The 14,544-nt window shown below is 45.5% G+C and overlaps 1 protein-coding gene across 3 annotated transcripts in view; it reads left to right on the top strand.

The window, feature by feature from the left end:
• Positions 1-14,544, top strand: part of LOC145338628 (voltage-dependent L-type calcium channel subunit alpha-1S-like) — a 421,023-nt gene that overhangs the window by 254,532 nt on the left and 151,947 nt on the right. For all 3 annotated transcript variants that reach the window (XM_080183005.1, XM_080183003.1, XM_080183004.1), the window contains exon 21: positions 8,372-8,479. In XM_080183005.1, the coding sequence (XP_080039131.1) occupies positions 8,372-8,479 (108 nt within the window). The remainder of the gene's footprint in view (positions 1-8,371; positions 8,480-14,544) is intronic.

Raw genomic sequence — 14,544 nt, 5'->3', positions numbered from 1 at the left:
GGAGGGTGTAAAAAAGGAGGAGGCATTGCATTATTAGTTAAGGAGCCAGTTGCTACAGTAAGAGAGGGGAAATCAAACAAAGCTTTCTGGGTAGAGCTGAGGAATAAAAATGGGGTAGCCAAATTGTTCGGTATTGGTTATAGAGTCCCAGATAGTCAGCGGGAAATTGAGGAGCAAATAAGGAGCAGCACGGTGACACAGTGGTTAGCACTGCTGCCTCACAGCGAAAGGGACCCAGGTTCAATTCCTGGTTGGGTCACTGTCTGTGTGGAGTTTGCACATTATCCCTGTGTTTGCGTGGGTTTCCTCTGGGTGCTCCAGTTTCCTCCCACAGTCCAAAGATGTGCAGGTTGGATGGATTGGCCATACTAAATTGCCCCTTAGCATCAGGGGGACTAACTAGAGTAAATTCATGGGCTTATGGGGAAAGGGTTTGGTTCGGTTTGTGGTCGATGGGCTGAATGGCTCCTTCTGCACTGTAGCATTCTATGATTCTATATATGTACACACAAGTCACTGAGGCATGTAAAAATAATAACAGCAGAGCAAATGCGGACAATTGAGACTAGCTTAGTGGTTAAAAAGAAGGGTGGCATGGACAAGTTGGATTGAAGGGTCTGTTTCCACGCTGTAAACCTCTATGACTCTATTTATGTGAGATGATTTGAACTTTCCCAACATTAACCAGGATATACATCATGTTCAGGGTTTGTATCTCACTGGATACCGGCTTCCAGTTACTCAAACAGCCTTCTACCACCGTCTATGCTTAAGATGACACCTGACGAAGGGGAAAAGCCCCGAAAACTAGTGGCGTTTGTGACCAAATAAACCTGTTGGACTTTAACCTGGTGTTGTGAGACTTCTTACAGGATGACAAGTACCAGGCAATGACTGTCTTCAACAAGAGAGAATCTAATCATTGCCCCATGACATTCAATGGCCTTCCCATCGATAAATCCCAAACTATCAATATCCCGGGGATAAGCATTATCCAGAAAATGAGCTGGACTTGCAAATAAAGTAGGAAGTCTCACAACACCAGATTAAAGTCCAACAGGTTTACTTGATAGCAAAAGACTTTTGGAACGCTTGCTGCCCCTTCGTCAGGTGAGCGGGAGTTCTATTCACAAACAGGGCATAAAAAGACACAAACTCAATTTACAAAATAATGATTGGAATGCGAGTCTTTATAGGTAATCAAGTCTTAAAGGTACAGACAATGTGAGTGGAGAAAGTGTTAAGCACAGGTTAAAGAAATGTTTATTGTCTCCAGACAAGACAGTTAGTGAGATTTTGCAAGTCCAGGCAAGTCATGGGGGTTACAAATAGTGTGACATGAACCCAAGATCTCAGTTGAGACCATCCTCATGCGTGTGGAACTTGACTATCAGTCTCTACTCAGCGATGCTGCGTTGTCGTGGGTCATGAAGGCCGCCTTGGAAAACATTTACCCGAAGATCAGAGGCTGAATGCCCGTGACCGCTGAAGTGTTCCCTAACAGGAAGAGAACAGTCTTGCCTGGTGATTGTCAAGCAGTGTTCATTCATCAATTATAGCGTCTGCATGGTCTTCCCAATGTACCATGCCTCGGGACATCCCTTCCTGCAGCGTATCAGGTAGACAACCTTGGCTGAGTTGCAAGAGTATGTACCGTGTACCTGGTGGATGGTGTTCCCCCGAAGAGATGATGGCATCCGTGTCGATGATCCGGCATGTCTTGCAGAGGTTGCTGTGGCAGGGTTGTGTGATGATGTGGAGATGCCGGCATTGGACTGGGGTAAACACAGTAAGAAGTCTGACAACACCAGGTTTAAGTCTGACCAATTTATTTGATAGCAAACTCACAAGCTTTCAGGGTTTGCCCCTTCATCAGGTGAATGGGGAGTTCTGGCCTCAGACAGAGCATATAACAGCACACACAGATTACAGACTATTGATTAGAATGTGATTCTTTACAACTAACCTGCTATTCAAGTCTTAAAGGTGCCGACAATGTGAGTGGAAAGAGCATTATGCATAGCTTAAAGAGATGTGTATTGTTTCCATGCTCTTTCCACTCACATTGTCGGCATCTTTAAGACTTGAATAGCAGGTTAGTTGTAAAGACTCACATTCTAATCAATAATCTGTAATCTGCGTGTGCTGTTATATGCTCTGTCTGAGGCCAGAACTCTCCATTCACCTGATGAAGGGGCAAACCCTGAAAGCTTGTGAGTTTGCTATCAAATAAATTGGTCAGACTTAAACCTGGTGTTGTCAGACTTCTTACGGGTTGTGTGATGTCATGGTCACTGTTCTTCTGAAGGCTGGGCAGTTTGCTGCGGCAATGGTCTGTTTGAGGTTGTGCAGTTGTTTGAAGATTAGAAGTGGGGGTGTGGGGATGGCCTTGCTGAGATGTTTGTCTTCATCAATGACGTGTTGAAAGCCCTGGAGAAGATGTCGTAGCTTCTCTGTTCCGGGGAAGTATTGGATGACGAAGGGTACTCTGTTCACTGTGTCCCATATTTGTCTTCTGAGGAGGTGGTGTGGTTTTTCACTGTGGCGCATTGGAACTGTCGATCGATGAGTCGAGAGCCATATCCTGTTCTTATGAGGGCATCTTTCAGTGTCTGGAAGTGTCTGTTGTGATCCTTCTCCATCTGAGCAGATCCTGTGTATACAGAGGGCTTGTCCATAGGGGATGGATTCTTTTATGTGCTTTGAGTGGAAGTTGGAGAAGTGGAGCATCGTGAGGTTATCCATGGGCTTGTGGTACAGTGAAGTACTGAGGTGACTATCCTTAATGAAGATGTGTGTGTCCAAGAATGCAACTGATTCCAGAGAATCGTCCATGGTGAGTCTGATGGTAGGATGGAACTTTTGATGTCATCATATAGTTGTTTCAGTGATTATTCACCATGAGTCCAAAGGAAGAAAATGTCATCGATTTTTCTAGTGTATAGCATTGGTTGAAGGTCGTGTGCGGTGAAGAAGACTTGTTTGAACCTGTGCATGAAGATGTTGGCATACTGAGGTGCAAATTGGTCCCCATGGCTGTTCCGTGTGTCTGGATAAAGAACTGGTTGTTGAAGGTGAAGACATTGTGGTCCAGGATGAAGCAGGTGAGTTGTAAAATTGTATCTGGAAATTGGCCATTGTTGGTGTTGAGTACTGAGACAGTTGCAGCAATGTCATCGTCGTGGGGCATCCTGGTGTAGAGTGGCAAGGCATTCATTGTGATGAGGAGTGCTCGTAGTTCAACTACTCCATGTGTGCTGAGTTTCTGTAGTGTTGCAACAAAAGCTGGGGATTCTTTGTACAATGGATTTCAGGATGTTCTCGACGTAGCCGGAGAGGCTCGCACACAGGGTCCCATTGCCCTATACGATGGGATGGCCGGGTATGTTTGCTTTGTGTATCTTCTGGAGGCAGTAGAGATCTCCAATGTGGGGAGTACGTGGGATAAGAGCACGGATGGTGCTGTGAAGGTCTGGATCAAAGGTCTTGATCAGAGTGTTGAGTTGACAGGTGAGCTGTTTGATTGGATCTGCGGATAACTGTCTGTATTGTTCCCTGTTGTTCAGTTGTCAGTACACTTCTTTACAGTAACCGTTCTGTTCAGTATGACGAAGGCCCCTCCTTTGTCTGCTGGCTTGATGACAATGTTGCAGTTGGTCTTGAGAACGTGGATGGCATTGCGTTGTGCTTGGGTGATGTTTGGGGCTGTCTTGTGAGTGCGGCTGATGAATCTGGTGTTGACACATCTCCTGATGGCTTGGGCATACATGTCAAGTTGAGGGCAGCCACCTTCCAGAGGAGTCCAATTCGACTCTTTCCTCTTTGGTTGCTGCACTGCGGATCTCTCTATCGGCTGTCCTGGTTCATTGGCTGTCTCATTATGTTCGCTGTTGACCTCTTGGGGTTTGTGGAAAAACTCCCGGAGCCTCATTCACATGATGAATTCCTCTGTGTCTGCTGTAAGACTGATGGGGTCTATTTTGGTGGTGGGACAGAAATTGAGTCCTCGCCTGAGAACTTCAATTTCATCTGGTTGAAGTGTATAATCTGACAAGTTGACAACGGACTTCACTGCAGTGGTACTGTTTTTTACTGTCATACTAGGGGAGGCTTGGTTGCTGCTGGTGGTGATGCCGAGTTTCTCAAGTTTCCTGTTCTTGGTGTGCATGTAGATGGTGCAGTTCCTTTGTCTCGTCTGTGTCCTGCGGTCTGCACCGACCTCCTCAGTAACAAACATGGGATACGGTGGATAGAGAACCCTTCAACGTCCAGTACTTCCCCGGAGCAGAAAAGCCAAGATATATTCTCCGGAGCCTTCAACATGTCATTAATGAAGACAAACATCTCACCAAGGCCATCCCCACACCCCCACTTCTTGCCTTCAAACAACCACACAACCTCAAATAGACCATTGTCTGCAGCAAACTACCTAGTCTTCAGGAGAACAGTGACCACGACACCACACAATCCTGCCACAGCAACCTCTGCAAGACGTGCCAGATCATTGTCATCATCTCACGTGAGAATACCATCCATCAGTATATGGTACATACTTTTGCAATTTGGCCAACGTTGTCTACCTGGTACCCTGCAGGAAAGGATGTCCCGAGGCATGGTATATTGGGAGACCATGCAGACACTACAACAACAGATAAATGAACACTGCTCAACAATCACCAGGCAAGAGTGTTCTCTTCCTGTTGGGGAACACTTCAACCATCACGGGCATTCGGCCTCTGATCTTTGGGTAAGCGTTCTCCAAGGCGGCCTTCACGACACACGACAGCACAGAGTCGCTGAGAAGAGATTGATAGCCAAATTCTACACATGTGAGGACGGCCTCAACCGGGATCTTGGGTTCATGTCACCCTATCTGTAACCCCCATGACCTGCCTAGACTTGCAAAATCTCACTAACTGTCCTGTCTGGAGACAATACACATCTCTTTAACCTGTTCCTAACAGTCTCTCCACTCACATTGCCTGTACCTTTAAGACTTGATTAGCTGTAAAGACTCGCATTCCATTAAGACTTGATTACCTATAAAGACTCGCATTCCAATCATTATTTTGTAAATTGAGTTTGTCTTTATATGCTCTGTTTGTGAATAGAACCCCCATTGACCTGACGAAGGGACAGCAAGCGCTCCGAAAGCAAGTGGTTTTTGCTACCAAATAAACCTGTTGGACTTTAACCAGGTGTTGTGAGACTTCTTACTGTGTTTACCCCAGTCCAACGCCAGCATCTCCACATCATGACTCGCAAATAAATACAGCAACGACCAGAATAGGTCAGAGGTTAGGATTCCTGCAGCATGTAACTCACGTTTTGATTCCCCAAAGCTTACCCACCATCTATTATGCACCCCATCCACAAGCTTACATTTCTTCCACACTGATGAACAGTGATAGTTCCTATGGATCATGGATCATTAACTCTGCCTCATCAACATCTCTCTCAACCTCGCCAACTTTTCTGATTTGTCACGCTACTTATCCAACATAGAGTCATAGAGGTTAACAGCATGACAACAGGTTTTTTGGCTCAATTTGCAGAACCATAGAATCCCTGCAGCGCATTTAGCCCATCGAGTTTTTATCAACCACAATTCCATCCAGGCCCTATTCCCGTACCCCAACACATTTACCCTGCTAATCCCCCTGACACTAGGGTCAATTTTCAATGGCCAATCAACCGAACCCATGTATCTTCAGATCTGGAGATGAGAGGATTAGCTTATGAGGAGAGATTGAGTAGCCTGGGCCTGTACTCATTGGAGTTTAGAAGGTTGAGGGGAGATCTTACAGAGACATATAAGATAATGAAGGGGCTAGACAGGGTAGAAGCAGCGAGATTATTTCCACTTAGAATGGAAACAAGAACTAGAGGGCACAGCCTCAAAATACGGGGGAGTCAATTTAGAACAGAGTTGAGGAGGAACTTTTCCCAGAGGGTAGTGAATCTTTGTAATTCTCTGCCCAATGAAGCAGTGGAGGATATCTCATTAAATGTGTTTAAGTCACAGATAGGTAGATTTTTGACAAATAAGGGAATTAAGGGTTATGAGGAGCAGGCGGGTAAGTGGAACTGAACCACTATCGGAGCAGCCATGATCTTATTGAATGGTGGAGCAGGCTCGAGGGGCTAGATGGCCTACTCCAGCTCCTGTTTCTTATGTTCTTGTAGCCATGAGTACCATCTACAAGGTGGACTTTATGAACTCACCATGGTTTCTTAAGCAGTACCTTCCAAACATATGGGAACGTCACCATCTGCAAGTTCCCTTCCAAATCACTCACCATCCTGACTTGGAAATGTATTAATGTGGCTTGGGCAAAATCCTGGAAGTCTCTCCCTAATAGCACTGTGGGTGTACCTAACCACATGTACTGCAGAGATTCAAGAAGGCAGCTCGCTGTCCACCATCTTGAGGTCAATTAGGAATGGACAATAAATGCTGGTCTAGCCAATGAAACACACATTCTTTGAATGAATTAAAAAATGTCCTGGTTCACACTGATTAGGGAGATGGAAGAAGGTTTGAGGCAGGAACCAAAGACAGTGTTTATTTGGAGAGAATTTCTGTGCATGCAACGGGTGGCACGGTGGCACAGTGGTTAGCACTGCAGCCTAACAGTGCCAGGGTCCCAGGTTCAATTCTGGCCCTGGTCACTGTTTGTGTGGAATTTGTACTCTCTCCCCACGTGTGCATAGGTTTCCTCCGGGTGCTGCAGTTTCCTCCCACAGTCCTGAAGATATGTGGGTTAGGTTGATTGGCCATGGAAAATTGACCCTAGTGTCAGGGGGATTAGCAGGGTAAATGTGTTGGGTTACGAGATAGAGCCTATGTGGAATTGTGGTTGATACAAACTCGGTGGGCTAAATGGTCTCTTTCTGTGCTGCAGGGATTCTATGGTTCTGCAAATTGGGCCGAAGAACCTGTTCTCATGCTGTAAACCTCAATGAATCTGTTGGATAAGTAGCGTGACAAATCAGAAAAGTTGGAGAGGTCGAGAGAGATGTTGATGAGGCAGCGTTAATAATCCATAGGAACTAAGAGCCTCCAACAATCTTGGGGTTTAAATTCTGCAGGAGGCTCCACCCCAGTGGCTTTCTGAGTTTCTGTAGGTTTGATATCTCTCAGTACTTGTTCAAGGATTTTGAATGAAAATTCTCTGGCTAATTTTCACCCAGGCTGTCGTCTGAGCTAGTGGAAACTCAGGATCTTCTTTGACTGAGCCTCCCATCTCCTTCTTCAAATCATTTTACAATGCCCACTCAAGTACCATTTCTTCCCTCCCTCAGCCTCTGTGTTGAGTGACTTTTCTATCCATCCATCTTGAATTTCAAACTATCACATTCTCGCTTCTTTGAGTTCATTGTTCTTTTATCCTCCCTAAATCCCTCCCTTCATAGAAATCTCCCACCCTAATTCACAACCATCCTCGCATGATCTTACTAGTTCTCACTGTATTAAATACAGATCAGATCATCTCTGATCTCCTTAAATCACCACCTACATCCTCTTCCACACCTTAACCCTAAGTACATTAATGAGGGTAGTGCAGTTGATGTGGTTTCAGTAAGGCCTATGACAAGGTCTCACATGGAAGGCTTGCCCAAATGACCCATGGGATCCAAAATTGGCTTGTTATTGGCTTGTTGGTGGAGGGTTGTTTTTGTGGAAGCCTGTGACCAGTGTGGACCACAGGGATCAATGCTGAGACCATCGCTGTTTGTCGTATAGTTAATGACTTGGATGTGAATGTAGAAGGTATAAATTAGTAAGTTTGCAGATGACACGAAAATTGGTGGTGTAGTTAACAGTGAGGAGGATAGTTTGAGGCTGCAGAATGATATTGTTCAGCTGATGAGTTGGGCAAGACGGTGGCAGATGGAAATTAATCCTAATAAATGTGAGATGATGCCTTTTGGGAGATCTGACCCCCTGTGCCCCGCTCCCAGCCCCCATCCCCCTGTGCCCAGCTCCCAACACCAGTTCCCCTTGCCCAGCTCGGGCTCTCTGTCACTCTGTGCCCAGCTCCCAACCCCAGTCCGCTGTCCTCAGCTCCGAACCCCAGTGCCCCTGCTCCCAGCTCATAACCCCAAGTCCCTCGTGCCCAGCTCTGGCCCCAGTCCCCCTGTGCCCAACTCCCAACTCAATCCCCCCGTGCCCAGATCCCAACACCAGTCCCTCTGTGCCCAGCTGTGATATCTGGTCTCTCTGTGCCAAGCTGTGATTCTGTGCACGGTGTAGGTCTGTCTGCAACCACCTTGTTTAAAGTAAGTGAACTGCCAGCTCTGGTTCCAAAGCACACCTTATCCACCATAACAATGTGAGTAACCCTCTGTTTCTCTATCTCTCTTGCAGCATGTTGTTCAATGTGTGTTTGTGGCCATCAAGACAATTGGAAATATCGTTATTGTCACCACCCTCCTACAGTTCATGTTTTCCTGCCTTGGGGTGCAACTTTTTAAGGTAAGGGGGGTCTTCAGTTCTTACTATGATGTGTTATTGATGATAAATTGAACTCCAAAAAGCAACCTCCCTTTTTCCGATCAACAGCAATCAGGAAGCTTATAATAAAAGGCAAATCTTTTTGGTTCTATACCAGTTCAACCTAGGGCAGTGAGAAAGGAAAATCAGGTAGGAGCTGTAAAGAAAAAAACATATTTCTGCTGCTGGGTTAAAGACCTGGAAGCTCTTTAAGGGGCTTCCCCTCAATTGCCCAATAGTCTTGTAGCTTAGTGCAACCGATCAATCTAAGCTTTAGGGTTTTGAGGTTTTAAAAAATCCTTCATAAAAAACTAGAAACAGGAGGAGACCATTCTTCCCTTTGAGCCTGCTATTCCATTCATTCTCATCATGGCTGATCATCAAATTCAATATCCTAATCTCTTCTCAAATCTCTTGAACACTTTAGCCCTAAGAGCCATATCTAATTTCTTCTTGAAATCAGACAACGTTTTGGCCTCAACTACTTACTGTGATCGTGAATTCCACATGTTCGCCATTCTCTGGGTGAAGAACTTTCTCCTCATCTCAATTATCCTCAAACTTTGACCCATAGTTCTAGACTCCTCCATCATTGGGAATATTCTTTCTGAATCTACCTTGTCCAACCCCTTAACATTCCTACGTTCTACCCACAAAGCATTGTTTGAAGACCATTCCAAAATATCATCTCTCCTTATTGCGGTAATTGACTCCTTAATTAATAGTGAAACACCACCTCCTTTTGTGCACCCTTCTCTGTCTCACCTAAAGATCCTATACCCTGGAATGTTGAGTTGTCAGTCCTGTCCTTCCATCAACTGTGTTTCTGTGATGGCAACAATATCACACTTCCATGTGTCAATCCACACCTTCAACTCACCAACTATTACACTCCGAGCATTAAAGTAACAACCATCAGCCTTGCCTTACTCTCTATACACTCAACATAGCTGAACTCACTCTGACTTGCTTCCTTTACTGTAATATGATCTGTCTCTATTTTACCCATATTCTGTGTCCCCTCCCCCGTCAGACTAGTTTAAACTTCCCTTAACAGCACGAGTAAACCTACCCACAAAGATGTTGATTCAGGTGGAGACTGTCCCATTTATATATGTCCAACCTTCCCCAGAAACGATCTCAGTAATCCAAGAATCCTACACCAGCCTTGGAGAACACTTACCCGAAAATCGAAGGCTGAGCACCCTTGACTGCTGAAGTTGTTGTCGCGTCTGCATGCCTCGGGACATCCTTTCCTGCAGTGTATCAGATAGACAACATTGGCCGAGTTGCATAAGTATGTATCGTGTCCCTGGTGGGTGGTGTTCTCACCTGAGATGATGGCATGCCTGTCGATGATCTAGCACATCTTGCAGAGGTTGTGTGGTGTCGTGTCACTGTCTCTTGAAGGCTGGGTAGTTTGCTACAGATAATGGTCTGCTTGAGATTGCGTGGTTGCTTTAAGGCAAATAGTGAGGGTGTGGGGATAGTCTTGGTGAGATATTCGCCTTCATCAATGATATGTTGAAGACTCTGAAATCGTAACTTCCCCACTCCGGGAAAACACTGGAGGATGAAGGATACACTGTTGGCCGTGTCCCATGTTTCTCTTCTCAGGATGTCAGTGTGTTTTTTTCGCTGTGGGGCATCAGAACTGTTGATTGATGAGTCAAGTACCATATCTTGTTCTTACAAGGACATTTTGCAGCGTCTGTAGGTGGCTGTTGTGTTTCTCCTCACCTAAACAGATACTGCACATATGGAGGGCTTATCATAGGGGATGGCTTCTTCAATGTGTTTGGGGTGGAAGCTGGAGAGTTGGAGCATTGTGAGGTTATCCGTGGGCTTGCAGTACAGTAAAGTGCTGAGGTGACCGTCCTTAATAGAGATGCCTGTGTCCAAGAATGCAACTGATTCTGGAGAGTGGTCCATGGTGAATCTGAAGGTGGGATGGAACTTGTTTATGTCAAAATGTGGTTGTTTCAGTGATTCTTCGCTGTGAGTTCAAATGAAAAGAAATGTCATCGATGTATCTAGCGTATAGCGTCGATTGAAGGTCCTGTGCATGAAGAGGTCTTGTTTGAACTTGTACATGAAGATGTTGACATATTAAGGTGCGAATTTGGTCCCATGGCTGTTCCATGTGTCTGGATGAAGAACTGGTTGTTGAAGGTGAAGACGTTGTGGTAATGAAGTGGATGAGTTGTAGAATTGCATCTGGAGATTGGCAGTTGTTGGCATGAAGTACTGAGGCAGCTACAGCAATGCCGTCGTCGTGGGGGATGCTGGTGTAGAGTGCTGAGACATCTGTTGTGACAAGGAGTGCCCCTGGTTCAACTGCTCCATGAATGCTGAGTTTCTGTAAGAAATCCGTAGTGTTGCGACAGAATTTGTGGGTTCCTTATATGATGGGTTTCAGGATGCCCGCAACGCAGCAGAGAAGTTCTCACACAAGATCCTATTGCCTAATAATATGGGACAGCTGGGTGTGTTGGCCTTGTCTATCTTCTGGAGGTAGTAGAGATCTCCAATGCGGGGAGTATGTGGGATGAGAGCACAGATGGTGCTCTGAAGATCCGGATCAAAGTCTTCATCAGTCTGTTGAGTTAGTGGGTGTGTTCTTTGGTCAGATCTGCGGGTAACTGTCTGCAGTGTCCCTGATTGTTCCGTTGTCGATACATTTCTTTGCAGTAATCCGTTCTGCTCAATATGCCAGAGCTTGCAAAATCTTATTAACTTCCTGGTTTGAGACAATTCACACCTCTTTAACCTGTGCTTAACCCTTTCTCACTCGCATTGTCTGTTCCTGTAAACACTTGATTACCTGTTAAGACTTGCAATGAGATTGTGTCTCTGTATGCCCTATTTGAGAACCTAACTCTCTACTCACCTTATGAAGGGGCAGCACTCTGAAAGCTCGTGCTCCCAAATAAACCTGCTGGATATAAATCTAGTATTGTGAGACTTCTAACAGTGAAAGAATGGCAATATAATTCTATGTAAGAAGTTTCACAACACCAGGTTAAAGTCCAACGGGTTTATTTGGTAGCAAAAGCCACTAGCGTTCGGAGTGCTGCTCCTTCGTCAGGTATGTGGGAGTTCTGTTCACAAACAGTGCATATAAAGATACAAACTCAATTTACAAAATAATGGTTGGAAAGCGATCTCCGGCTACGTCGAGGGAATCCTGAAACCCATTGTACAAAGAACCCCCACCTTTTGTTGCGACATTACGGACTCCCTACAGAAACTCAGCACACATGGAGCCGTTGAACCACGAGCACTCCTTGTCACAACGGATGTCTCGGCTCGCCATACCAGTATCCCCCATGACAATGGCATTGCTGCAACTACCCCAGTACTCAACGCTGACAACTGCCAATCTCCAGATGCAATTTTACAACTCATCCACTTCATCCTGGACCACAATGTCTTTGCCTTCAACAACCAGTTCTTCATCCAGACACACGGAACAGCCATGGAGACCAAATTCACATCTCTCCATGCACAGATTCGAACAAGACCTCTTCAGCGCACAGGACCTTCAACTGATGCTATACACTAGATACATCGATGACATTTTTTTCCTTTGGACTCATGGTGAACAATCACTGAAACAACTATAAAATGACATCAACAAGTTCCATCCCACCATCAGACTCTCTGGAATCAGTTGCATTCTTGGGCACAGGCATCTCCATCAAGGATTGCCACCTCAGCACTTCACTGTACCGCAAGCCTACAGATAACCTCATGATGCTCCACTTCTCCAGCTTCCGCCCTAAACAAGTTAAAGAAACCATCCTCTACGGACAAGCCCTCAGGATACACAGGATCTGCTTAGATGAGGAGGATCACAACAGACACCTCCAGACACTGAAAGATGCCATCATGAGAACAGGATACGGCGCTCGACTCATCGATCGACAGTTCTGACGTGCCACAGCGAACAACTACACTGACCTCCTCAGAAAACAAACATGGCACACGGCGGACAGAGTACCCTTTGTCATCTAGTACTTCTCCGGAGCCTTCAACATGTCATTGATGAAGATGAACATCTCACCAAGGCCATCCCCACACCCCCACTTCTTCCCTTCAAACAAACGCACAACCTCAAACAGACCATTGTCAGCCTTTAGGAGAACAGTGACCACAACACTGCACAATCCTGCCACAGCAACCTCTGCAAGACATGCCGGATCATCGACACGGCTGCCATCAACTCAAATGAGAACACCATCCACCAGATACACGTACATACTCTTGCAACTTGCCAAAGTTGTCTGCCTGATATGCTGCAGGAAAGGATGTCCCGAGGCATGGTACACTGGGGAGACCGTGCAGACGCTACAACAAACAAAGAACAAAGAAAATTACTGCACAGGAACAGGTCTTTCAGCCCTCCTAGCCTGCACTGACCATGCTGCTTGACTTAACTAAAACCCCCTATACTTCCAGGGACCATATTTCTCTATTCCCATCTCATTCATGTACTTGTCAAGGCGCCCCTTAAAAGTCACTACCATATCCGTTTCCACTATCTCCTTCGGCAACAAGTTCCAGGCACCCACTCTCTGTGTAAAAAATCTGCCTCATACATCACTTTTAAAACTTGGTCCTCACACCTTAAATCTATGCCCCCTAGTAACTGACTCTTCCACCCTGGGAAAAACCTTCTGACTATCCACTCTGTCCATGCCTCTCATAATCTTGTAGACTTCTATCAGGTCTCCCCTCAACCTCCGTCGCTCCAATGAGAACAAACCAAGTTTCTCCAACCTCTCCTCATAGCTAATGCCCTCCATACCAGGCAACATCCTGGTAAATCTTTTCTGTACCCTCTCCAAAGCCTCCACATCCTTCTGGTAGTACGGCGATCAGAATTCCAAGTGCAGCCTCACTAAGGTTCTATAAAGCGTCAACATGACTTGCCAACTTTTAAACTCAGTACCCCGGCCGATGAAGGCAAGCATGCTGTATGCCTTCCTGCATTGTCACTTTCAGTGACCTGTGTATCTATATACCCAGATCCCTTTGCCTATCAATACTCCGAAGGGTTCTGCCATTTACTGTATATTTCCTATCTGTATTAGACTTTACAAAATGCATTATCTCTCATTTGTCTGGATTGAACTCCATCTGCCATCTCTCTGCCCAAGTCTCCAATTGATCTATATCCTGCTGTATCGTTTGATGGTCCTCTTAGCTATCCCATACGTCGTCCGCAAACTTACTAATCAATCCAGTAACATTTTCCTCCAAATCATTTATATGTATTTCAAACAGCTAAGGTCCCAGCACTGATCCCTGAGGAACGCCACTTGTCGCAGCTCTCCATTCAGAAATGCACCCTTCCACTGCTACCCTCTGTCTTCTTTGACCGAATCAGTTTTGTATCGCACCTTGCCAGTTCACATCTGATCACATGTGACTTCACCTTCTGCACCAGTCTGCCCTGCGGTACCTTGTCAAAGGCCTTATTGAAGTCCATGTAGACAACATCCACTGCCCTACCGTCATCAATCATCTTCATCACTTCCTTGAAAAACTTGATCAAGCTCGTGAGACAGAAAACCATGTTGCCTCTCACAAAGATGTCCGCTTATTTCCAAATGGGAATAAATCCTGTCTCACAGAATCCTCTCCAATAATTTCCCTACCACTGATGTAAGGCTTACCGGCCTGTAATTACCTGGATTATTTTTGCTACCCTTCTTAAACAAAGGAACAACATTGGCTATTCTCCAATCCTCTGGGACCTCCCCTGTAGCCAATGAGGATACAAAGATTTCTCTCAAAGCCCCAGCAATTTCCTCCCTTGCCTCTCTCAGTATTTTGGGGTATATCCCATCAGGCCCTGAAGACTTGTTTACCTTGATGTTTCTCAAAAACCACAATACCTCCTCCTTTTTGATCTCAACATGACTCAAACTATCTACATATCCTTTCCCAGACACATTATCCACCAAGTCCTTCTCTTTGTGAATACTGACACAAAGTACTCATTTAATAGCTCACCCATTTCCTGTGGCTCCACACATAGA

Source organism: Carcharhinus amblyrhynchos, unplaced genomic scaffold (genome assembly GCF_965287045.1).
Source record: "Carcharhinus amblyrhynchos unplaced genomic scaffold, sCarAmb.v2.hapA chromosome_113, whole genome shotgun sequence".
Classification (NCBI taxonomy): domain Eukaryota; kingdom Metazoa; phylum Chordata; class Chondrichthyes; order Carcharhiniformes; family Carcharhinidae; genus Carcharhinus; species Carcharhinus amblyrhynchos.
The sequence above is the reverse complement of the archived record's forward strand: the minus strand, read 5'-3'. Positions and strand labels throughout refer to the sequence as shown.